The sequence below is a fragment of the Camellia sinensis genome, chromosome 7 (assembly GCF_055761805.1).
Source record: "Camellia sinensis isolate YWXY chromosome 7, ASM5576180v1, whole genome shotgun sequence".
Classification (NCBI taxonomy): domain Eukaryota; kingdom Viridiplantae; phylum Streptophyta; class Magnoliopsida; order Ericales; family Theaceae; genus Camellia; species Camellia sinensis.
In genome coordinates, this window is record NC_138967.1 from 899,819 (window position 1) to 925,197 (window position 25,379).

Consider the following 25,379-nt stretch of genomic DNA (forward strand, 5'->3'; position numbering starts at 1 on the left):
TTTATGAAAAAATTCATCTGGTGTATGGAAGTATGTCAATACATTGCACATTTTGTGATCTATACAAGCTATCCTTTTGTGCACGAGGTTGTGTAGTATTTGGTGTACCATGTTCCTCTTCATATTCCCATTCGTCATACTGAATGACCCACAATTTAGGTGACACTGGTTGGCTGGTTTAACATGGAATGCATAGCGTTATGATTAAATCTCTTTATTATTTTCTTGATAAGTTTTCTTTTGTAAACAAGAAGTTTGGGTTGTTGTGTAATAAGAATTAAGAAACCCCTCAGCTATAAATTGTCTCTATCATGATCCAATTAAATGATTGGAGTTAGCCTTTGCTGATCAAGAAGGTCCAAGTTCCATGTCTTGTTTTCCCATCATCTGCAATTCTGTGTTCTGAATTGCAGACACCTTGCTCTCTTATCATCTTTGGGTCTAGTTTCACATATTTCCACAACTTCAGTAGTTATCATATGTTCCTTGGTTATTTTTCCCCCGTTGTATCGCAATTCGTGAACTACCTCTACAAGCATAATGTTATCTATGAGTTCAAATGCAATAATTACTGGGTTTGATCAAGATTTTATTGGCACTCAATATGAAATTTGATTATTTGCTTACCTTGGAGAAGTTATCAGAATATTGTTTCTAGGATGGCTGTCATCATTTGATTTGTTTCAAAAGGATTTGACAGTTTACATTTGTGTCTCTTTTGTTAATTACAGTTGAGGAGCGTCATTGATCCAAAGAGACACTACAAGAAGGGTGATTCAAAATCGAGAACAGTTCCCATGTATTTCCAGGCAAGTACTTGGTTGCATACAAGAAATGTAACCTTATTATATTACCAAAAGGAGCATCTGCCGGACTTCATCATATGTATTCTTTTTTTGTTGCCTTGTATTGATTTCTCGGGTAGGTAGTGAGAAGATTGGCATTTTACAAATTTTCAGGTGGGCACAGTGATAGAGTCGGCATCAGACTTCTTCACAGGTCGGCTTACTAAGAAGGAGAGGAAAGCAACCCTTGCTGATGAGCTACTCTCTGATCATACCCTTGGGGAGTACAGGTGAGGCAGAGTACATTCCCCCCCCCCCCCCCCCCAGCCTTCTTTTTTTTATGTCTAATAATTGTATATCAACCTTTTGCAGGAAGCGCAAGGTTCGAGAGATTGAAGAACAGAACCGTCCTGGAGGGGTGGAGAAATGGAAGATAAAAGGTGGACAGTCTTGGAAACGTGCTAAGCAAAGAAGACGCTGATGGCTTTCGATGTTGTTGACCCTGCAAAGGATATTTTTCTCCAGCCAAGTTCAGTTTTTGTGTTGGCACACATGACGCATACCAGTGGTAGATGTTAACATTTGGTATTGTGCCATAATGAAATGAGAGCAGTCAATCAGATCAACATCAGGCGCTTTTAATCATTATAGATTATATTTATACACATCACATGAATTTAGTGATTGCTTGCTTGCATGTGTATTGACTGTTAATGATTTAGACACTACTCTAGAAGATGGCTGTTATTAATTTTGTATGAAGTTTTGGATTTGTGTGGCAAATTGCCATTATTGAGATGGAACGGAGGCTTTTCCCAATATAAGCCTTTTTTACATTGTATTTCCAAAACTAGGCCAACTTCTGACGGAATTCCAAAACTAAGCTAAAACGCCATTACTATTCGCGCTTTTACTGTTAGGAGCGCAAAAGTAGATGAACAGGAAAATCGCTATTACAAATAGCGACTTTGATTAATAAGTCGCTGTTACGAATAGCGCTTCTAGGGTTAATTTTTTTCCCAAGGAAAACGCTGTTAAGAACAGCGCTTTTTACACAAATTTTTTTAGCGAAAAAAACGCTATTGCTAATAGCGATTTTAACAAAAATTTTTTGCCAGAAAAAACGCTATTTCTAATAGCGAGTTCACTTAAATGAAAACGCTTTTTCAATCAGCGTTTTTAACGTCCTCATATATACGAAGCCCCCCCCTCATTTGCATTCGTTTTTCAGACTTAGGTTTTTCGGCCATCTCGCTCTCAGCTCACTCTCCATCTCTCACCATCCTCCATCTCAGCTCGCTCTCGGTCTCTGCTCTCGGTCTCTGCTCTCACTCTCTGTCTCTGCTCTCTCTCTCTCTCCGTGGTATGACATTAACCCTAATTTTATGTATTTAGTTTTTGTGTTTGTAAATGTGTTGTATTTTTCTGTCAATGTTAGGGTTTTACATGTGAATTATTAAATGTGTTAGGGTTTTTATCATTGTGGTTATGAAATTAGGGTTTGGAATTTTTTGAAATCAGAAATCAGGGTTTGGAAATCAGAAATGCGAATGGTTTTGAATTTGTGGAATTTTTTTGCTTTTGAATTTTTGGATGTTGCTTGTGAATTGAATATGGTTATGAATGTTTATGCTTTGTCAGTGTGGTTGTGGTGATGAAATTAGGGTTCGATATCAGATTGTTCAAATTATTAGGATTGTTCAAATTAGGATGTCATTTTAGGGTTCACATTATTAAGGGTTGTAATGCTTTTGAATTTTTATGCTTTTGAATCATAAATCGAGTTTGGAATTTTTTGAATTTTTTGAATTTTTTAAATAAATCATAAATATGAGAATTGAGAATTGAAATTTGGAATGATGAAATTCGTAAATCATCAATTCATATAATTGATAATTGTTAATGTCATATTATGAAATTTATATAATTGAGAATTGAGAATTGAAATGACGAAATGTTTATATTTTTAAATTTGAAATCAGGAATTAGAATTTTGAAATTATGCTTGTGAATCAAAATGTCTATATTTTGAATATTGAATAAACCAACGTACATTTGTTGAATTGGAAATTTTTTTTTTTGCTTGTGAAGAGGAATTAAAAGGGAATTAGGGTTTTAAAAGTAATTTTTTTTAATTAAGAATTGCGATTAAAAAATCCGAAATTCATATAATTGATAATTGTTAATGTCATATTATGAAATTCATGTATTTGAGAATTGTTGATTTGAAATTATGAAATGTGTATATTTTGAAATTTGAAATTTGAAATCAGAAAATGGAATTTTGAAATGATGCTTGTTAGTTTTTTTTTTTTTTGCTTGTTAACAGGAATTAAAAGGAAATTAGGGTTTCAAATTATGGTTTTAAAAGTAATTTTGTTTAATTAAGAATAAAAATAGTAAAAATTGTAATTCATATAATTCGTAATTGTTAATGTCATATTACGAAATTCATGTAATTGAGAATTGTTGAATTGGAATTATGAAATGTCTATATTTTGAAATTTGAAATCAGAAATTGGAATTTTGAAATTATGCTTGTGAATCAAAATGTCTACATTTTTTGAATCAAATTATGGTTCAGAAATTGTTAATGTCTAATTTCTACAAAATATAATTATTAAACAAAAAAATATTTAATTTTGAATGTATTTGATTAAAAAAATATTTAATTTTCTCTCCATGAAAAGATCATGTTCTCTCAAATAAAAGATCATGTTCTCTGAAATATTTAATTTTGACTCTATTTGATTAAAAAGAAATATTTTTATTGGTTTCTCAAAATATTTAATTTTGACTCTATTTTATTAAAAAGAAATATTTTTATTGGTTTATCAAAATATTTAATTTTGACTCTATTTTATTGAAAAGAAATATTTTTATTGGTTTCTCAAAATATTTAAATTTGACTCTATTTGATTTTAAAAAAAAAATATTGGTTTAATTTCGTTTGGTTTATTTCACTATATTTGGGGTCAGGCAGCCAAAATATGATTAAAAAATTTAATGAGCTGAATTTGTAATACATATAATAGTATTCTAGTACAAATTAAAAATTTTTGAGAAAACTGAAAAAAATTTGAAAAAGTTTTTGAAATGGGTATTGAACGAACTGACTTATCGCCTTTTTCACTTTGTGATTGTCCACTACCATTGAAAAGGAAAATCTAAACATTATGTTTTAATAATGTTTATTCATGTTTGTATAATTAGAAGTCATTATTAGAGTAGTTACAATATATGCATGAAAAGAGTAATAAATTATTTTAATTAATAGTCCATAGCAATTTCGTACGTAAGAAGGGAAAAAAAAAATTGGCACTTTGATGGATAAGCATGTGTTTTGTAATACCAAATAATTGGTACGGATGGCCCGATAGATTCACATGGATAACTATCCAAAATGTAGTCCATACATTTAACCACCAACTTCAATTTAATTATCTCTAATTTTTTGTCATTATAAATTATCTCTGTAATTATTTTTTTGTTTTTCTATGTGTAAGATAAAAAAGGAGTAAATAAATTTAATTTTTTTCTTACTTTTCAGAACGATCCAAAATGATCCAAAATCAGGTTTTCTTACTTTTCAGAACGATCCAAAATGATTCAACATGGAAACACTTCAAATAATTTTTCAGTTTCTAGCATCCAGGTTTCAACTTTCAGTGGCTCAATAACACCTAGAAAAGTCAGAGGTTTCATCTTGTTAAATTTCTGAGTCAACCCGATAATGTCATTAATTATCGGTTCCACTTGCACTGAAGAAGGCGAAAGAGGTAGTTGTTGTCTCTGTTGTTATCTCATGGACTCGGTTAAAGCTTCTAACATTCTTTCCATTCTGGCATCAAAGGATTCAATCACATCATCACTTCTTGTTCTCTCCATTTGCTATAGGTAAATAGAGCACTAATAAACATAGGCAAATAGCTCGTTTATAGTTTTCACAATGCTCAATTTCATTTCATGTCTAATTGTTTCAGACATGTCGTATAATTTCACATACACTAACACATGCTGATGTAATGCCCCTAATTCTTTCTAGGACATCTTGTAGCTTATGTGGACTCATGTGTACGGTATAACTCGTGCTCTGATACCACTCTATCACGACCCAAACCCGCTACTATAGGTATGACCGGCCAGTAATCCTAAGATTACCGAAGGCCACTTAAATAGATTTACAAAATTAGGGGTTGGCGGAAGCAAATATCATAATTATTCTGTCCATAGAGGTGTGCACACATATATGCATGAAAAGAGTAATAAATTATTTTAATTAATAGTCCATAGCAATTTCGTACGTAAGAAGGGGAAAAAAAAAATTGGCACTTTGATGGGTAAGCATGTGTTTTGTAATACCAAATAATTGGTACGGATAGCCCGATAGATTCACATGGATAACTATCCAAAATGTAGTCCATACATTTAACCACCAACTTCAATTTAATTATCTCTAATTTTTTGCCATTATAAATTATCTCTGTAATTATTTTTTTGTTTTTGTATGTGTAAGAAAAAAAAGGAGTAAATAAATTTAATTTTTTTCTTACTTTTCAGAACGATCCAAAATGATCCAAAATCAGTTTGTTGTTTTAATTTTATAAGAAAGCCTCTATGCCCTCTACAAAATGGACGAGGGTTACTAGTTCACATAGGAAATAACTTTGTCATTAAGGTCCGTAATGGCACAAGTTGGAGCAAATAAAATTAACTTATATTTTCCATAAATCTGAACAATTACATCACCAGGTTAAAAAAATCTCTCTCAATGTTTGCACCCTGTATTTTATATTGTCCAAATCAATCGCATCACCCTCTACTAAATATCTCTCAACCTATTTTATTTTTCGCCACTAATTCGAAAAAATTAAGACAACAAGTATACTTCTTGTTATGTGTTTTTTAGATTAAGACAATAGAGCAATGACAACAAAGAACATTCACGTTGAAAAGATAAGAGTCTTCACATAGGAAGTAAATGAGACACAATCTATAACTCCACGTATAGATGAAATCTCAGCTGTTCTGTTATACGAATAAAAATAAGTGAAAAAAATGAGAAAATAAACAGTAATAATCAAGTTGAGACACAAATATATAGTTGACAAAATACAAATTGAATTAATGTTTCACCTCTACAGTTCCTTCAACCCTGGAAAATATAAATTGATAAAAAATTAGAGGGTTGCTTTTATTTGTGGCTTCTGCAAATTTTAATGTTTATTTTACAAGTACAATTCGATATATGTATATTGTTGATATTTTAATATTTATTGTTTCATTGAAGCAAGTATATGGCAACTGTTCCAATTATCTTTTACTGGGGGGGAAACATAATTCGGGATCCCGATGAAGGTGTGTCATATGATGCTGAGCCGAAAGAGATATATATGGTGCAACTTGGCACCACACTTGGCAATTTGGAGGAGATGTTTATGTCCAAGGTCGCAAGTTACGGGGAAACAGTCCGATTGATCTTCAAATATAGATATCCTTATCGCCAGTGGCAAGCAACCAGCAAATACAAAATATTACCGATAAATGACGATGAGGCGTTGAACACCGTTTTAAGTATCGGTGGAAATTTCGAACCACCAAATTGTTTGGAAGTGTACATTCAGAAAGAGGTTGTACAGAATCTTCCGAATATAACACAGATGGATTCACATCCGTTCACTACATTGCTGACACATGGGGTTGACACGACAGCATTTCAGTCTCCTATGTATGAATCAAATGAATGTTATGCAGCTGGCTACACACAACAGACATTTCATGGCCATGGTGGAGAATCAAGTTCACAAGGTGGATACGAGACTGAATTTCACAATAACACCCAAGATGTGCCCACCTATAGCCATCATACGACTCCAGTTGAAGTTGCTGGTAATATGGCTGAAACGGTTAATTTTGTGCAGTTTGCTGACAGTGACATGTACGGTCCTGATGTCGCCCTAGACAATGATGAGAATGAAATGTGTGATGAAGAAAATTTATTGGGCGGATCAAATGATGATGATGATGAAGAAGATGATGTCGACGCTCCCGTTGATATTCAGAATGCCCCCATTCCACCTAGACCTGAAATCCCTTTCTTTGAAAACATTCACATGGGTGGTGATTTTGACATTAGTAACCGCGATGTCGTTCCCCGTAACCGAATCTGGAATGCTGAAAATCCAAAGTTGGACAAAGGGATGGTTTTCGTTGATAAGAAGCAACTCGTACATGCTGTGAAATTGTACCATGCAACAAATAATCGAGAGTATAAAGTCGTAACCTCCAAGCGAGACGTTTGGGTGTGTGCTTGCAAGCACGACTGTAGATGGTGGTTGCGTGCATCTCTTAGTAAGAGACATGGGCTTTTTGAAATAAAGCAGTATAGGGGTCCTCACCATTGTTTATACCCACGAACGAACAGGGACCACACAAATATTAGCTCCAGTTACATTGCTTCTCATCTTTTGGGACAAGTTGCGGTGAGTATACAAAATAAATGTTTACATTTATATACACATTGTTTATTTAAAGTGTTCACACCAAAATTGTGTCTTTAAAGTTTTCACACCAAAATAATCTGACTCATAGGTATTGTTGTATGCAGAACGAACCTGATATGCCCATTAAGAATGTCATCGAAGACATAAAAAAGTCCATGAACTATACTATACATTACAAGAAGGCGTGGCATGCAAGGGCAAAGGCAATTAGAATGGTATTCGGAGATTGGGATGAATCATATATGATGTTGCTTAAATTCATGTATGCATTACAAACATCTAATCCTGGCACCATCGTGCAATGGAAGTATAGATATACCGGAAATACAACCATTATGCCCGTCTTCCACTTTGTTTTTTGGTCTTTCAAACCCGCCATCGATGGATTCAGACATTGTAGGCCTGTTATAACCATAGATGGTACATTCTTATACGGGAAATACACTGATGTGTTGCTTGTAGCAACGATTGTCACCGCCAATGGCAAAGTACTACCACTTGCATTTGCTGTTGTCGACAAGGAGAGTTTGGAGTCTTGGTCGTTCTTCATTTCAAATATCAAGGAACATATTGTCATGGACCGACAGGGAGTGACTTTGATATCCGATCGAGCTGAGAGTATTTTAGCTGCTGTGAGGCGGCATTGGTTGAATCCCTCGCTCCAATTTGTTGGATATCATCGGCACTGCCTTCGACATGTTTGTAGTAACTTTAACACTACGTTCAGAAATAAGGAGCTGAAACAACTTCTATGGAAAGCAGGAAGTGCTCATCAACGACGAAAGTGTAATGGTTACTTACAACAAATACAGGCTATTGACCAAGAAGCCATCACTTGGGTTTACAAGATGAATCCTGAGGAGTGGGCCCTTTCGTATGACGGTGGACATCGCTGGGGGGTATTGACTAGCAATGATGCAGAGTGCTTCAATAGCGTCTTGAAAGGTGCAAGGAACTTACCTATCTCAGCTATGGTTGAATTTACATTTCGGCGGCTTGTAAAATATTTTGACGAGATGGGAGCCCAAGCTGAACTAGATGTACGAAATGAGTTCCAATACCCTAGACAGATGCAAAAAACTATTGAGGATGGCATCGCAAGGGCAAATACTTTCAAGTTGATATCATATGACAGGTTAGTTTGTAATATAAATTAAATTATTGTTGTTATGTTGTCAATTTAACTACACCTAAAAACATGAACTTCATTAGTTTCTATTACAATTTTTTTATAGGCCACGCCGCGTGTTTGAGGTGCAAACATCTTTTCGCCATGGACGAGGTCGCAATACACAAATTGTGCGGATGAATCAACCCACGTGCAGTTGTGGGAAATATGAGATACGACACTATCCATGTTCTCATATGCTCGCTGTAATGTCTGAATGTGGTGACAATCCATTCGAGTACGTTGATCTAGTATATAGGCTTCCTGTATACATGAGGGTTTGGGAAACTAAATTCAATCCAATACTGCATCAAGATTATTGGGCTGATCCGCAGTGGACTTTAATGCCTAATGTACTGCGTCTGCGACAAGTGAAACGGGGTCGTGCATCTATGTCTCGTATTTCGAATGAGATGGACATATCAGATAGGCGTTTGACCGCTCGTTGCAGTGAGTGCCAACAGACAGGTCATGACAGGCGAACATGTCCGGCGCGACTTGGTCGATGAAGACTATGTAATACTTACATATTGTAATAGATCTTTTTGTAATTCTTTATTTGTAATAGATCATTTTCTTTTCTTTTGTAATTCATTATTTGTAAACGGGGTAATACATTTAATAGAACATTTTTTATTTGTAATAGATCATTTCTGTTGTTTAATTCTTTATATATTGTAATTGTTTTATTTGCTTGACAAAATTTACAACTATCATAGTTTTTATTCTCTACTTCATTGAAAATGTTTATTACAGAATTTTATTTAAAATCACATAGTTCTTCTTTCATTTTAAGATTTTAATATTTCGACTGATTCAAGCATTTTGTACATTTAGAATTTATGAATTACATGTACGTAATTTACAAATTTTTTACTTTATTGCAAAACAAAAATTACAAAATCAATAATGAAGTTGTCGAATATGCCATAAATGTAACGAATTTTGTCAAATATGTCAAAATCAATAATGAGGTTATGTCAAATATGCCAAAATCAATAATGAAGTTTTGAAAAAAAAATGATCATTCCATTTTGTTTGTAAATATTGACATACAAAAACTATCCACATGTTATTGGTCATTATTAAGCTTATGTAACTGAGATCGTAAAATGACTTTGTAAAAGATTTTTATATTAGTCCGAAGCATAGATAACGATAGGTTATGTTGAATTGCTTATCATATTTAATGGCACATAATATGCAAAATTCTGATTTTAGTTAATTGCTTCCATGCTAATGGCACACAAATTTATACTTTTAAAATAATCGACCACATTTATTTTCCAAGTCGTCATGTACATAATAATTTGAGCTTAATTGATATAGTTAAATTACATGCTCACCAATACAGTTTTTCAAAATGTATTTGTTTTTCAACTGTATAGGCTTCATGGCATATCTACCTGATGAGGTCCCCCTTTTGAGTCATCCACATCGGGCTGACAGTATATGGGAGGACCCGGTATGCAATAACGTTTGTTGGACTTTACGCGTACAATGAAAATACACTGCATTTTGTTTTTGATTTCCTTGATAATGCTATAATTTAAAATACTCATTCTGTTATGCAGGACCAGTCACGCACCGTGGTGGCATGCCGACGGGGAGATTCCGGCCTGTGGGATCGTCCATTGGACCATAGAGTCTTGCAGTGTCTACTACGCGCGGGATTCTATGGTGTATATCGTATAGGCCATATCAGACTGGACCACCCACTCATTACTGCTCTCGTCGAGAGATGGCGCACAGAGACTCATACATTTCATTTCCCGACCGGTGAGGCCACCGTCACATTGCAGGACGTATCTGTCCTATACGGTCTACGGATTGATGGGCGAGCAGTTACTGGACTTGACCCATCATTGACGACGGAGCAGTGGATAACGCTATGTGCTGAGCTATTGGGAGTAGCACCTACACCTGCAGACTTACAGGCAGGTAGAGTGAGGGTGAGGTGGCTGTCGGAGCATTTTCAGGGCGATTTTCCAGATCATGCTGCAGATGAGTTAGTACAGCAGCATGCGCGAGCATATATTCTGTGGCTTATTGGGGGGGTACTTCTCCCTGATAAGTCATAGAACCTGCTCAAGCTGATGTATTTGCCACTGTTGAGAGACATTGACGTCATCAGCCAGTACAGCTGGGGCGCCGCGGCTTTGGCATGCTTGTATAGGATGTCATGTCGAGCCACTCAGGTGGGTGTGACTCAGATCGGAGGACCCCTTGTCTTGCTACAGGTTAGTAAGAATTTTATTACATGTCAATTCATATTGTATGGCATATATCAACATTGTAATTGCGTTCAAACTATTGCAGATTTGGGCGTGGGAGAGATTGATTCGCATTGCCCCGTCTAGGCGGCAACTAGTTGCTCCTGGTGAGGTTCCCATTGGGCAGGGAGACATGCAGATGCCGGCCGGACCTCGAGGTAGCCGGTGGAGGGTTGACATGAGCCACGAGGTCGTATCGACCCACGTAGTGGTCGTGTATAGAGACCAGCTTGACCGGATGATAGACGGCGAGGTATCAAATTTAAATACCTAAATTTTAATTGTCATATGGACTGTATATGTTTATGAGCAATTTTTAATAGACTTGTCGTTATTGTAGTTTATCTGGCAGCCTTATGCTGATGTCCTCCAGACGCTCCCAGACTACTGCCGCCTAGGTGAGGATATATGGATGGCGAGAGTACCACTCATTTGTTTTGACGTGGTTGAGTGGCATCTCCCTGATCGTGTCCTCTGACAGTTTGGTCAGGTCCAGGCCGTGCCGGATCGGTGTGACACCGAGTGGCGGTTGCATGCGACGGATAGACGTGGCCGAGCCAGCACTGACTGGAGTCAGCATCATATGCGATACATACAGTTGTGGGATGCCCGTCGCGACACTATTGTACAGGCTGACTGGAGCGATGGGGTCCTCCCCTCTCCCGACCCTTACATGTTGTGGTATCGGCGACATACACACCTACTTGTCGGTAATCCGAGCCACCTGTCCGAGGCCGGATATCAGGGAGTTGGGCCTTCTCTCGAGGCATTGGTGAGTATCGTACTATATCTCCGATAATTGTTAATATCATAATTGATTATTTTCAGTCAACTATAGCCTAATATATCTGATTTTTTTTCCAGGTGGTTTGAGCTGGGAGGTCATACCACTTGGCTGAGGACGCCATTTTCAGACGTGATGGACAGCTTGGTCTGCAGTCCCTTGTAGAGATCAGAGAGTTATTGTACGAGGGGATCTAGCATGCCCATCGGGTAGATCGTCTGCATTTTGGGGACTACGGTGTACACAGTGCAGCAGCTGCTCCAGACACATCAGTCCCGTCCACGTCAGTGCCTCCCAGTTCAGCGCCAGCCACAGCAGGTCCTTCGACTTCAGTCACCCCACCACATGATACCCCATACATTTCTCCATATTCCCCACACGTACATCTTACCCAGCATGCTGACCCTGACCCTGATTGGTCACCGCCCCGCTTCATGCATGATGTTATTACCCCACCCACCCAGTTACAGCCTACTTTTCTGGGGAGTACTTCGACCGCGCCCCGGTTCATGCATGATGTTGCTACCCCACCCACCCAGTTACCACCTGCTTTTGTGGGGACTACTTCGACCGCGCCCAGGAGTACACATGATGCAGTTCTCACTGACATCTCCCACATTGATGATGAGGCCCATATTGAGCCCCCCTCCAGAGCGCGAGGGAGAGGTTATGGTCGTGGGGGACGTCGCGGCCGAGGTCGGGGTGCGGGCAGAGGCAGAGGTCGGGGTCCAGCTGCAGATCGTGATATAGTTGCACCAGACGAGGGAGTGGGAGTTTCACAGCTCACAGCAGTATCTGATCTACAGGCACAGGCAGGATCAGGGGCATCAGATGTAGGAGAGGGGGGGTCACACTCACACTCACAGGCTCCACAGGCAGTCAGTGGAGGGCCGCATGCAGGGGAGAGAGTGCCAGATATTTAGAGAGTCTACCGTAGGAGACCGATGAGGGAGATCCACGGTCGGGGTTGTGGGACTGGGGGCAGGTTAGGGCATTAGCGGTTGCGATATGGACTATATAGGTTTTTTTTTTCTTTTTTTTGTTTGTATGTGTCAAACTTGTACAGCTGATGTAAGTGTCATACTTATTTATTCGCAATTATAATTTCATAATTTTTTATTCTTATTTATATTGATGAATCACACAAATCTGTTTCACATCTCTACCCCTCTCTCATTATCCGTAATTTAGGAGAACATAAATTACAAACGCGTTTGGTTTGAACAAAACGTGTAAAGAAGCTATAAAAAATATGTTTGTTCAAGGCTAAAAATAATTGAAATATCTCGCTTCATTGATAAGTCATGGATAAGCATTACAAATTGCATGCATTACAAAAATGCCCTGGGCGTTCATCCAAACAATTTCATTCATTATCATCATCATCTGACATCTCAATATCAGATTCATACATAACATCCATGCTCCAGGCGTAGTACTGGTGTGCATCATCCATTAACCCATCTTCGGCACGCTCATTTGCGGTCTTCATTAGTCCGGACCTTTGCAAACGTTGGGTCATGCAATTAACCTCGTCGCGGATACGATGCAATGCCCTTTGCAACAACTGTGGAGTGTCAGTTGGCATACGCATGGCTAACCGGCGAGGAAATTTAAGATTAACTTCACGGCATAGCTCAACGAGAACGTTTGCTCGAGTTTTGCGAAATTCCCACTCAGCTCTCATGGTATTGACGGTGGCACGTGAGTAACGCAAATTTGGATTTAATAGGTATTGAAATTCATCTCCATCTGCAACCCAATAGCGACCCATTGCTGAATATAGATCAACCACCGTATATGTCATGATGATATCGCTAGAAATAGCTGTAAAACTTTTGTTGTGGTATGCTACGATATTTATACCATACATAGACATGGTAGCTGTATGTATGCAATTTCCTGTTCGATCACATGCATGCCACTGACCTTATCCAGTGCATTCGGCTGTCAGGACTCGACTTTGTGCAGTCATGAACGAATCAACGGCCTGTAGCATCGGCTATTGTGCCGCAGATGCAGTGATGCCTGTGACTTTGTGCATAATTCCAATGGGCACAGTAGGTAGGAGGTATGTGACTTTGTGCAGCGATGCAGGGATGCATCTGACTTTGTGCAGTGATACAGTGATGCGTGTGACTTTGTGCATCACTGCATCACTGCATGTGACTTTGTGCAGTGATGCAATGTTGCATGTCACTTTATGCAGTGATGCAGTAATGCATGTGACTTTCTTACTTTGCCATGCTTGTATACGTTGTGACTTTTTTCTTGACATTACGTGATGCATGTGACTTCTGCAGTGCAACTTACATGCTTTGTTTTTTTCGCACATTTCAGAATTCATCTAAGTCACATTATTACGACTGTGAAAAGAAGCAGAAAATGCTATTATGTTGGTAAAAAAATATGATAGACGGTTGTGTAATGACAATAAAAATCGGATGACTGTGAAGTTCATTAACTGAAAATAAGATAAAATATAGGCACCAAAGTTCCAATCGTGTTTACCTACCAGGTGACCATTTTATTATGTTGGTGAGAAAAACAATGATAGTTTATGAACAATATTACTTTAATATAAAGAAAATTTCTTTTTCGATTTCATTTATAATTTCTCGAAAACACCTATACGTACTGAAATCGTCAATTCCAAGTGACTACTTATTGTATTACAAAAGTAAGCATGACAAAATAGTTTCATGTCGCGATGTGACAACTCACTGCATTTTGTTTTATTTGACAACGCACTGCTCGAATATGAAGGGATTGCATTGTGATTCTATGGCCTACAATTATGATTTTATCTTACAACCACGTCCGTGACTACATCACAGGTACACAAAGTCACGGGTAATCAAAATTACATGAAATGAATAACATCAAATAATATCACGTGTATCACTTATTCCATAGTGCCCTAGCACCACTATGATGTCTATAAATACCCCAGTATGATGTTTGTTGAAGTCATAACAATAGTAATATATATACAATTACTATTATTATTATTTTTTTTAATTTTATTAACAATGTCTTCAAGAGGTGCAGGAAGTTCACGTCGGCAAATAAATCCGAAAGTGTGGCTGCTACCTCTATTTATGTATGACTACAAGAGCGAAAAGTACTCGAGTCCGAAGGATTATTATGCTGGTATCCGAGCAGAATGGGCGTTTAGGGTAACGGAGCAAGAAGGATTGTATAATGATCTACGTAACTTTGGGGCACCGGTACCTCATCGTCGTTCATTGACCATGGCTAGACGAAATGTGAGTGACTATGAAAAAGCAGTTAGCAGAATTAAGAAGGAGAACAACAGGATGTTGATGCGGAGATGTCAACATTTCATGCTTCAGCTAGCCACTGAAATGGCAGAAGCAAGCAACAGAGATTTGACAATGGTTGAGCGAAATAATGTCTTAAACAATGAAAAATATCTCTCTGACTACTACATGTCAGATGAGGAATAAGAAATCAAACACCGTTATCTTTCATATGTTCCTTACTGGAGTGTAAGACAATGTTGTTGTTGGTCTAACGTACGGATGTATTTCAAGTATTTTTGTTATGAACCTGAAGTTTATGAAATAACTACATTTATAAGTACACATTTATGAGTTCATGACTTTCTTTATTGAATTGCAATTTGTTAATGAATGTTCTGGATTAATGAATGGATTAATGTATGTTCAATTATGTGAATACTTAAAACACATAACATAGATCAGGCAACTCGGAGAAAAGGTTCCCTTAACTGGGGCTGCTGAAATAGGGATGAAATTACAACGAATTTCAATCTCCATCGGAAAAGAAGAAAGAGTCACCTTCCAATTCTTGAAAGTCCAGTAAAAATGATGACTCCGGTAATGAATAAGGGGTTGACAAAAAACTAAACTCGGTGAATCGAACTACCGCCTTCAACAACACATAAAACATAACAGGTAGGTCGGTGAATAGCTTCCCAAATGACAAGAACAATTCAAATAGTCATACTTTTCAATGAAATACAAATAGCGGGTCATAAGCTTCATAAGCTTCATTTTTCACACATTGAGTAGTCAAATCGTGGAGAGACTTGTCAGTATATGCAGATAGATTGTGAAGTCATGTGACCTGGTGCACAGTCTTTGGTTTTATTGATTTGTTTATTACAGTGAGAACTCATCTCTTATTTACATATGTGGGATTCTCAACTCAGAAAGTCACATGGCAACAGTGAATTCACTGATTTACCTTACTGTCAGCATGCTTTTATTTTGTCTGTATATGCAGATGGATTGTGAAGTCATGTGACTTGGTGCAGAGGCTTTGGTTTTCTCGATTTTTTGCTCGATTTTTTTTATTACAGTGACAACTCATCTGTTATTGATATATGTGGGATTCTCAACTTAGAAAGTCACATGGCAACAGTGAATTCACTGATTTACCTTACAGTCAACATGCCTTTATTTTGTCCTTATATGCAGATGGATTGTCAAGTCATGTGACTTGGTGCACATGCTTTGGTTTTCTCGATTTTTTGCTCGATTTTTTGTATTACAATGACGACTCATCTGTTATTGACATATGTGGGATTCTCAACTCAGAAAGTCACATGGCAACAGTGAATTCACTGATTTACCTTACAAACAGCATGCCTTTATTTTGTTCTTATATGCAGATGGATGGTCAAGTCATGTGAATTGGTGCACAGGCTTTGGTTTCCTCGATTTTTTGCTCGATTTTTTTTATTACAGTGACAACTCATCTGTTATTGATATATGTGGGATTCTCAACTTAGAAAGTCACATGGCAATAGTGAATTCACTGAATTACCTTACAATCAGCATGCCCTTATTTTGTTCGTATATGCAGATGGATTGTGAAGTCATGTGACTTGGTGCACATGCTTTGGTTTTCTCCATTTTTTTCTCGATTTTTTGTTACAGTGACAACTCATCTCGTATCGATATATGTGGGATTCTCAATTCAGAAAGTCACATGGCAACAGTGAATCCATTGATTTACTTTACAGTTAGCATGCATTTACCTTACAGTCAGCATGCATATATGTGGGATTCTCATTTATCCGTTCATAATCAACTATATAAACGAGTAAAGGTGAAGACACAACCTTACAACTCATTTCGCCCTACGAAATTATCATTCATTTGTTTTAAAAAATTAGCATGGCTACATGGTTCATAGGAGGGAGTGGGAGTCGTAGAGGTGGTAGGAACTTGCAAAGGGGTGAAAGTTCACGACGAGGAGGGGGAAGGGGAAGTGGCGATGCTGAAGATGAAACACCATTTCCTTTCTTGGATGCCTCTTGTGCTTATCATGATAGGTTTGGGAAGCGACATTTTGTCATGCCCAAGTACTATCGAGATCCATGTGGTTTGGTGGAGGATCCATCAGAAAATCAAACAGGATATGGTTATGCAAAGGCTAGACTTCTTAAGTGGCCCGCACTATTTATAGAGCGAGTGCAAAACGAAAGATTATGTCGGGAAAGACGACTGAGGGTGCCAAAAGCACATTCTGTTGAGATCCAAAAGGAAGATCCTGATAATGTTGATCGACTATGTCAAACACTACAACGTGAGATTTCTCAAATGGGTCGTAGATTGGCCCGCGATATGCAGCTACTCATACTTAAGAAGGATGCCCAGAAGAACAAAACAGAACCAAATGTTACGGCTATCAAGGCTATCATGGAGGATCCTGAACTTGTCTCTGACGCTGAGCTTTCGGATTGTTCAGACTCTGAGCCACCTGCCGATTTAAGCGCGAATTAGGTGTTAATGTCTACACTTCGGCAATATAACAACTTGCATTAATATGTAATGTCTGTGTTAGAGTAAGTATAACTGTTATGTTATGTTATGTTTATGTTTAAGTTTATGTTTATGTATTGTGTCTGTCAAATGTTACGGCTATTAATATGCAATATTAGGTCATGAATTAGGTGTTTGTCTATCTAACTGTTATGTTTATGTATTGTGTGTTCAGTTAAGAGTGTCCAGGATGTATGTAATGTGTGTTCAGTTCATGGTGTCCATAATGTATTTTTGTGGGAGAATTATGTCTGTACTACCTATGTAACTGAAAACTATTACATTTGCAACTTCAGTTATGTTGTTTTCATGCCCGTATGAGTATTTTGTAAAGTACTGACTTCGTATATTATGTATTAAGTATTATTACAAAAATGTTGAGAAAATTTATTTTAGGAGCTCTCGCTGTGGCCTTTGTCTTCTTGGCCTACTCCGCGGTGGTCTTCGCGTCTCACCCTTCGTCGTTGCTCGTCGAGTTGCACAGTGTGTAGGTGTGCTTCGAACTGTACAGCATGCATATCACATTCTAACCCATAACAAAGACGATACAAAAAAATAAATTTTATAAATGAAAACGGGTACAAAACAGTTTTACTAAACTGGTTTACTAAATTGATTTTCTGAATTACATTCTCACCTTCTAACCCAAAACAAAAGAATAAATATATATGTATGTTTAAATAAAAACGGCTTTCGTAAAGCCAAAATAATTTTCTAAATAACACCTTCCAACCCAAAACAAAGACAAAAGAAAAAAAAAATTACATGAAAACGACTTTAGTAAAGCGAAAAAAAAAATTATTAATTACATTATCACATTCTAACCCAAAACAAACACAAAACAATAAGCAAAAAAAAAATTTACATGAAAACAACTTTAGTGAAGACGAAAAAAAAATTTTAATTACATTTTCTAAATCAAAACAAAGACAAAAGAAAAAATGAAAAATGTAACATGACAACGGCTTCAGTAAAGCCAAATAAATGAACATGATTGGCTTAATAATATCTACATGAATATGATTTTGAAATTATATATATGAAAAATAGTATGTAAAATTAATATATGAAAAGAGGTTTTTTTTTCATATTATGTAAAATTTATGAATTACACATTCTAAACAAAAACAAAAACAAAAACAAAAGAAAAAAAAAAAAAACATATTTTAAGATGATAATGGCTTTAGTAAAGCCAAGTACTAAAATATACAGTGTAAATATATTTTTTAAAATATGTTTTATGTTTTTTTCTTTTGTTTTATCTTGAAAATAGCGTTTTATTCCAACAAAGTTTATGTTAAAAATGCTGGGCGAAAAAAAAAAATTCTGTTAAAATCGCTATTTGTAATAGCGTTTATTATGTTAAAATCGCTATTCTTAATAGCGTTTTTATGGCGAAAAAATTTTGTGTAAAATCGCTATTAGAAATAGCGTTTTCTGGCAAAACAGTTTTGTGTAAAAAGTGTTGTTCTTAACAGCGTTTTCCTTGGGAAAAAAAATAACCCTAGAAGCGCTATTCGGAACAGCGACTTCTTAATCAAAGTCGCTATTTGTAATAGCGATTTTCCTGTTCATCTACTTTTGCGCTCCTAACAGTAAAAGCGCGAATAGTAATGGCGCTTTAGCTTAGTTTTGAAATTCTGTCAGAAGTTGGCCTAGATTTAGAAATACAATGTAAAAAAAGCTTATATTGAAAAAAGACCCGATGGAACGACAGTCAACTTAATTGCTTTTGGCGTCTGGGTTACTGCTAGAGTCCACTATTAACCTAGTGGTTTTGGTGTTTTTTTTTCTCCTTTTTAAATTCAATCAAAAGTAGGGGAATAATAAGGGAAGTTACATCACACACACAGTAGTGAATAATGAGACTTGAAAAACATTTTAGCAATTTGGTGAAAGATTTTGCTAAATCATTTTACTGTACTGTGTGTATTGTATTGTATTGTATTTAACCTCCTACTGTACTGTTTTTTCAGCCAGCAATTGACATCTTAATCTCATCAATATTATTGGAGAGCTTCTATTTGCACATTTCCATTCCTCTCTTTGTACACTTAATAAAAATTATTTTTATTATAATTTTATTTTCAAATGAAATTACTATTATGGACATCAAATAAATACATTCGAAAGTTGAATGTCGAAAAAATAATAAAAAATTTAAAATTCTACTTCTGAACTAATTATTTATTTTCAGAATGTTACTTCTGAACCAATTATTTATTAAAAAAGATGTATATAGAATGTAATTGGTGTGTAAAAATAAAAGCTCCCCTATTGACCAGGAGTAAGTGCTGACATACAGCATTGTGCGCGCTCACATAACAGATGAGCACACGAGATGAATCGAGTAAATTTAATAACCCGTTTGGGAACCAATTTTTTGGCCCCAAAAAAAACATTAAAAAATTAAATAAGAGAAGCCAAATAGTTATAGACATCAATTAATCATTTTTCTTTCTTTCTCACAATTACCATTTATTTAACGAGTCCGTAATCTAAACATTAACAGTATTTAAAAATGGATGCAAAATGGGCCCCATAAAAACCTGATTGGAGGAGCCTAGAAGGAAAGGGAATCTGGGAACACAACAAACTAACAATACAGCAACTGCTCATTTAAAATGCAGAGATAATTAGATGCCAACAACATGGCCCGATTTATCACGGAGCCTGAAATGAAATGATATGATGAGGCTACGTTGACAAACTAAACTAAAACTATTACATGAACCAAATCACAGCCCCATAAAAATAATAATAATAATAACGATAAAATAAACCTAGTATACGTCCCAGATTGAATGGATTACTTATCCTGTACCAGGAAAAGTAGAATACTAAAACATATGACAACAAAACCGCCCAACTTATTATGGACAATTAGGAATTGATAAATTTGTTGTGTTTACAATAAGGGGTACAGATTTCTGTTGTTTTTAACTCATTTACACAAAGTTGATTAAGACAGTTCAATGCAAATTCCAGTTTGTAGCACCATAATAGTCTTGATTCATGGCAGCGGTTCTTGCGAATCTCCCAAGCGAGACAAATGAAGGTATGCGTCTGTCCCTGTGAGAACAAAGCACGTGCATACATGTCAGTAAACATTGTGGCAGAATCCAAGTGTAAAAAAAAAATCAGAACCATGGAAAAGTTGAAATCATAAACATTTAGTAAAAGAATAAAGAGCCTAGTGCTGCATACACAAACATGTGAGCATTCCTACATTAACCTCCTTCATCACCCTGACTTTATATGTTTGATCCTTACCCAAGATTCCTAAATTTTCCATGACAAAATGGCAGGTAGATTCAATGTCGTTCGGAAGGCCCACCTCATTCTCAGGTGCATGTATTTCAAGCATAGTTCCAGGAAGAGTAGACTATTGAAATGAGCAGAAGATAGAAAAGATAGTTCTAATTTCTAAACAAAACTATATTTATCAGTTTTAGAAGAAAATTTTGATTCATGTACATCCCCCAAGCTCATTTTTGACCATCTTTCCGCAACCAACTAGGCAAAAAGAACAGAGAACACATTTGATTGAAACAAAGACAAGATATACCAAGCAGTTTGTGGGTGACCTTTTAGATGCAAATAACAGTTACAGGACAATGAAGTCATGGAGGGCACATTATCATGCTGATTTTCATGCATTAAGGGATTCTTCGATTACAGCACAACACAAAACAATAATTACTTACCATATCCTTCCATAGAGATAATTTGCAGGTCCCCTCCAAAATATCTGGCATATAAGCGACTTATTGGAAGCCCATATCCATAACCAGCCATTGTTGCTATGTTAGTTGTTCCAAGATCTGACTGCTCATCCAGGGGGTTTTTGGCAGTACTATAAAGATAGGTAAATATTTTAGGGAGACCACTTCTTGGTATTCCACCCCCTTCATCTGACACCTACCATCCAAACATACCACATTTGTTGAGTAATAGTGGGTGTTATGTTAAATTTGTAAAATATAAATTTTGACTTTGACTTAAAAGTATAAATGTTGTGTGCCACTCTAGTGGTAAAAATGGTCTTTCTTAGAATGAAGGTCTTGGGTTTGAGCCCCATCCTCTTTATACAATTTTAAATAAACACCCAACTCCAGAGGTATTTTGGGAAAACCTAAAACATGAGACATTTTGGGTGCGTTTGGTTTGGTTTTGATAGATAAATTTTCAAAAAAAATCTTAGGAAAAGAGTTTTAGAAATTTTTTTGATTTGTTTGTTTGTATATTTTGGAAATAGTTTTGGAGTATAAAAGTTTGGAATGATTTGATATTTTGTTGTAGTTGAGTAGATGTGTGTGAGAGAAAGAGTGAGTGAAAATGAGAGAGGAGAGAGAAAAAATGATTGATTGATGTGTAGGAGAGAGAGAGCGATTTTGAAAAAAATTTCAAAAAATTTCTAACCAAACAAAATTTTGGAAATTTTTTTCAAAAATTATATTTTGAGAGTTAAACCAAACAAGGCCTTTGTGTCAACATCATCTCAAGGCTTCACATATATAGTAGTATATAGATAGATAGATAGATAGAAGATAAATTGCGAAAAAACGACAACAAAACACATGCCTTAATGGTAACATCCTCTATTCCATCAGCTACTATTATTCGAATAGGAGGTGCGGCTTTGTCCGAGTCCATAAACCGCTCCTGAACAGCACGTAAGGAGTTCTTAACCAACTCAAAAACCATCAGATGTAAATGTGTTGGAACATACCTGTTAAGGAAGCAAACAAAGTTGTTAACATGGAACATGAAACAAAACAGAGAACAAATTCTACTTGGAATTCATTACTCGGACACACGTGGACGCGGGCACGGGTGCGCGCGTACACACACACACACATATATATGTATATGAAGAGTCCAACACACCATTTTTGTTTGTTGTTTGAAAACTGAAGAAGAAGAAGAAGAAGAAAAAGAAGAAAATGGCAAAACAAATAAAGGATTAATTAGAAGGACAATAGCTTACGGGAATGTAAATTTAGGATCCCCATAGATATTAACATCAGGTGCACTTCCATACTCCCGCAAACAAATTGCACGGGCATCCTCACTGGCAGTTTGTGCTACCTGTACAGGGGACATTTTGGTATGTATATAACCCACACAATCAGGAGGAGGGTTGGGATCATGCAATGCAACGTGCTGCCCTGAGTTTCATGCAAATTAGAGGTACATAAAACATGTTTAGTATCCATCTTTAGTAACACTAACAAAATTGATTACCACGGACGGATAAACATAAGGCTTAAATAAAAAGGTCAATTAGGAAATAAATCTCAAGTACAATAAGTGGAAGTAAGCAAGATGGGCTAACCAATAAGCATTCGAATCCCAATTCTTGACATGTAAAAGCGATCGAGGAACTGATGAATCTCGTCCAGATCCTGATAATCAATCTTCCGACCCAGGCCTTTCTTCAACTGTTGAACGCCCAAAGCCATCATGGGAACAACATTATTGTGCCTCACCTTAATCATCTTAATCATTTGGGTAAATTCCAATTCATCATTTGTGTTGTTGATCTCGGGAAAGGATCTAAGGTCACGGAAAGAATCCAGATACCAATCACGCACCTAAAGACAGGAAGTTCATATAATTAACGGGTACTGAGCTCAAATAATGAAATGCCGTGCTGATGAATCTACTAGTATTTACTTATGTATTTTTATTTTATAGTAAGCAAAACACAATGCAGTCTTAGGGAAGGGAGTTATGTGTATCGATTAAATAACACTTTAAAACCTAATTAAGAGAAAGCTCACCACCCCCCCCCCCCCCCCCCCCCCCCCCCCCCCCCCCCAAAAAAAAAAAAAAACATAAACATAAGACCGATGGTGAGAATATTCAAAGCAGAAGTCAAGAAAGATACAATACCCAAATTGAGATATGCACACAGCAAGATCTTTTATCTCATATATTGTATATTATAAACATAAACATAAGACCCATGGTGAGAATATTCAAAGCAGAAGTCAAGAAAGATACAATACCCAAATTGAGATATGCACACAGCAAGATCTTTTCTCTCATATATTGTAAAATATAATATATAATATATGAAAAATGAAAAATCTTCTTTTTCCGATTTATTAAGAAAGTCAGATTAATTCAATTCCATCCAATTCACAGGAGAATTTATAAATAAAATAATAAATTTAAAGAAAAAAAAAAAAAAAAAAAAAGAGAGTGGACCTTGAGAACAGCAGGCTTTAGGGATAAGCCATAAGGGAGGGTCTCAAGCTCAAGGGCTTTTCTGGCAATCCTGGCAGGGAGCTCTTTGTGGAGAAACTGAGCGGAAATCAAGAGATTGCGGAGGGTGGGGGTGGACCCAAACTCCATCATGTACTTGAGGCTGACTCCCTTCTGCTTCAAACCACCCCATCGCTGCACCTCATGGATCAGGCTCTTCGAGTACGTCTCGTACAGTTTCTGATTCTTCGCCGCCATGCCCCCCCTTTTCCCCTCCCTCTCCCCCTCCCTAACTCCTACTCCTACTCCTACACCACCAACCACAGGACCAACATGCAAACCGGATTACACTACTACTAACCCAAACACACATACTATAATAATAAATAAACAGACAGATGGCGCGACTGTGTATATATATGGTTGGATATAGATGTGTCCTGCAGAGATAGAGATAGAGATAGAGACGAAGAAAGAATAAAAAATTAACAAGTTAATAATTTATATTAAAAAATTAAAAAATCCTTTTTTTTTTTTTACATTTTTTTTATAAAAATTAAAAAAAATATTTTCAATATATTAATTATTTTATTGTATATTTTAATTAAAAAAATAAAAAAGGGAGCTTTTTTGATAAGGGAGTTTTTTTGATAAATCCATTTTCTAAGAGTTTTATTCCATCCAACTCATATTTTTTTTGACTATTCCATTAGGTCCAATTTGAGATAAGAAGACCAAAATACCCTTTTCATCTACTTATGTTCTATTTAGTTCACATTATTTTTTTATGTTTCAATAAGTCCTATGGGTGACATAATTACCAAAATACCCTTAATGTGAATGTTCACACCGTCAATATAAATGTTTATATCGTCAATGTGTAGGGGCCCGGCTCATGTCGATCCTCGTGGGTGCTCGGAAAAATTCGAGTCGGGCCGGGCCGAGCCACAAGCCAAAAAAATAGGCCCGACCCGGCCGTTGATAATATGAATATTCACATTGGCAAGTTAACATTCACATTGATAGGAGTGTAAAATTAGCCCGCAGCCTGTGGCCGGCCCGAAACCCGCCTGCGGCTCGTGGGCTGCCCTGGGCGGGCCCGGTCCGACCCGTTGATAATGTAAATATTCACATTGACATGTTAATATTCACATTGATAAGAGTATAAAATTAGTCTGCGCCCTGTGGCTGCCCGAAACTAGCCCACAGCCCGTGGGCGGCCCGAGGCGGGCCCGACCCAGCCTGTTGACAATGTGAATATTCACATTGACATATTAACATTCACATTGATAAGAGTGTAAAATTGACTCGCGTCCCATGGGCGGCCCGGGGCGAGCCCGGTCCGGCCCGTTGACAATGTGAATATTCACATTGACATATTAACATTCACATTCATAGGAGTATAAAATTGGTCCGTGGCTGGTGGGCAGCCCGAAGCCCGCCCGCTGACCACGGCGGGCCCGGCCCGACTCGTTGACAATGTGAATATTCACATTGACATATTAACATTAACATTGATAAGAGTGTAAAATTAGCCCGTGACCCGTGGGCAGCCCGAAGCCTGGTCCCGGGCCGACGCAAGCCCGGCCCCGGCCAGACACGGGCCCGGCCTGTTGACAACGTGAATATTCACATTGACATGTTAACATTTACATTGATAAGAGTGTAACATTAGCCCGTGCCCCGTGGTTGCCCGAAACACGCCCACGGCCCGTGGACAGCCTGAGGCGGGCCCGGCCCGGCCTGTTGACAATGTGAATATTCACATTGACATGTTAACATTCACATTGATAAGAGTGTAAAATTGACTCGCGTCCCATGGGCGGCCCGGGGTGGC

At 37.0% G+C, this 25,379-nt stretch overlaps 4 protein-coding genes across 8 annotated transcripts in view; 3 read left to right on the forward strand and 1 right to left on the reverse strand.

Annotated features, from left to right (window-relative positions):
- The window catches only part of LOC114320914 (rRNA-processing protein fcf2), a 37,053-nt gene extending 35,434 nt beyond the window's left edge, over positions 1-1,619 (forward strand). For all 5 annotated transcript variants that reach the window (XR_014334886.1, XR_014334885.1, XR_014334887.1 and 2 more), the window contains 3 exons: positions 732-809; positions 960-1,075; positions 1,158-1,619. Coding sequence is in view for 2 of the 5 variants with exons in the window: in XM_082877273.1 (XP_082733399.1) it covers positions 732-809; positions 960-1,075; positions 1,158-1,266 (303 nt within the window). In the remaining 3 variants the exon portion in view is untranslated. The remainder of the gene's footprint in view (positions 1-731; positions 810-959; positions 1,076-1,157) is intronic.
- Positions 1,620-5,931: 4,312 nt separating this feature from the next.
- LOC145794931 (uncharacterized) lies at positions 5,932-9,129 on the forward strand. The gene is made up of 3 exons (XM_082877275.1): positions 5,932-7,267; positions 7,393-8,423; positions 8,524-9,129. The coding sequence occupies exons 1-3, from the start codon at positions 6,083-6,085 to the stop codon at positions 8,963-8,965; spliced, it is 2,658 nt and encodes an 885-aa protein (XP_082733401.1). The 5' UTR covers positions 5,932-6,082; the 3' UTR covers positions 8,966-9,129.
- A 1,466-nt stretch (positions 9,130-10,595) lies between these two features.
- LOC114264957 (serine/threonine-protein phosphatase 7 long form homolog) lies at positions 10,596-11,501 on the forward strand. The gene is made up of 3 exons (XM_082877276.1): positions 10,596-10,696; positions 10,776-10,982; positions 11,070-11,501. The coding sequence occupies exons 1-3, from the start codon at positions 10,634-10,636 to the stop codon at positions 11,205-11,207; spliced, it is 408 nt and encodes a 135-aa protein (XP_082733402.1). The 5' UTR covers positions 10,596-10,633; the 3' UTR covers positions 11,208-11,501.
- An 8,678-nt stretch (positions 11,502-20,179) lies between these two features.
- Positions 20,180-24,021, reverse strand: PDK (pyruvate dehydrogenase kinase). The gene is made up of 6 exons (XM_082877277.1): positions 23,546-24,021; positions 22,668-22,926; positions 22,320-22,500; positions 21,914-22,061; positions 21,037-21,250; positions 20,180-20,401 (listed from the first exon to the last, which is right to left on the reverse strand). Exons 1-6 carry the CDS (start codon positions 23,798-23,800, stop codon positions 20,343-20,345), a joined length of 1,116 nt encoding a protein of 371 aa, XP_082733403.1. The 5' UTR covers positions 23,801-24,021; the 3' UTR covers positions 20,180-20,342.
- Between the last annotated feature and the right edge of the window lie 1,358 nt (positions 24,022-25,379).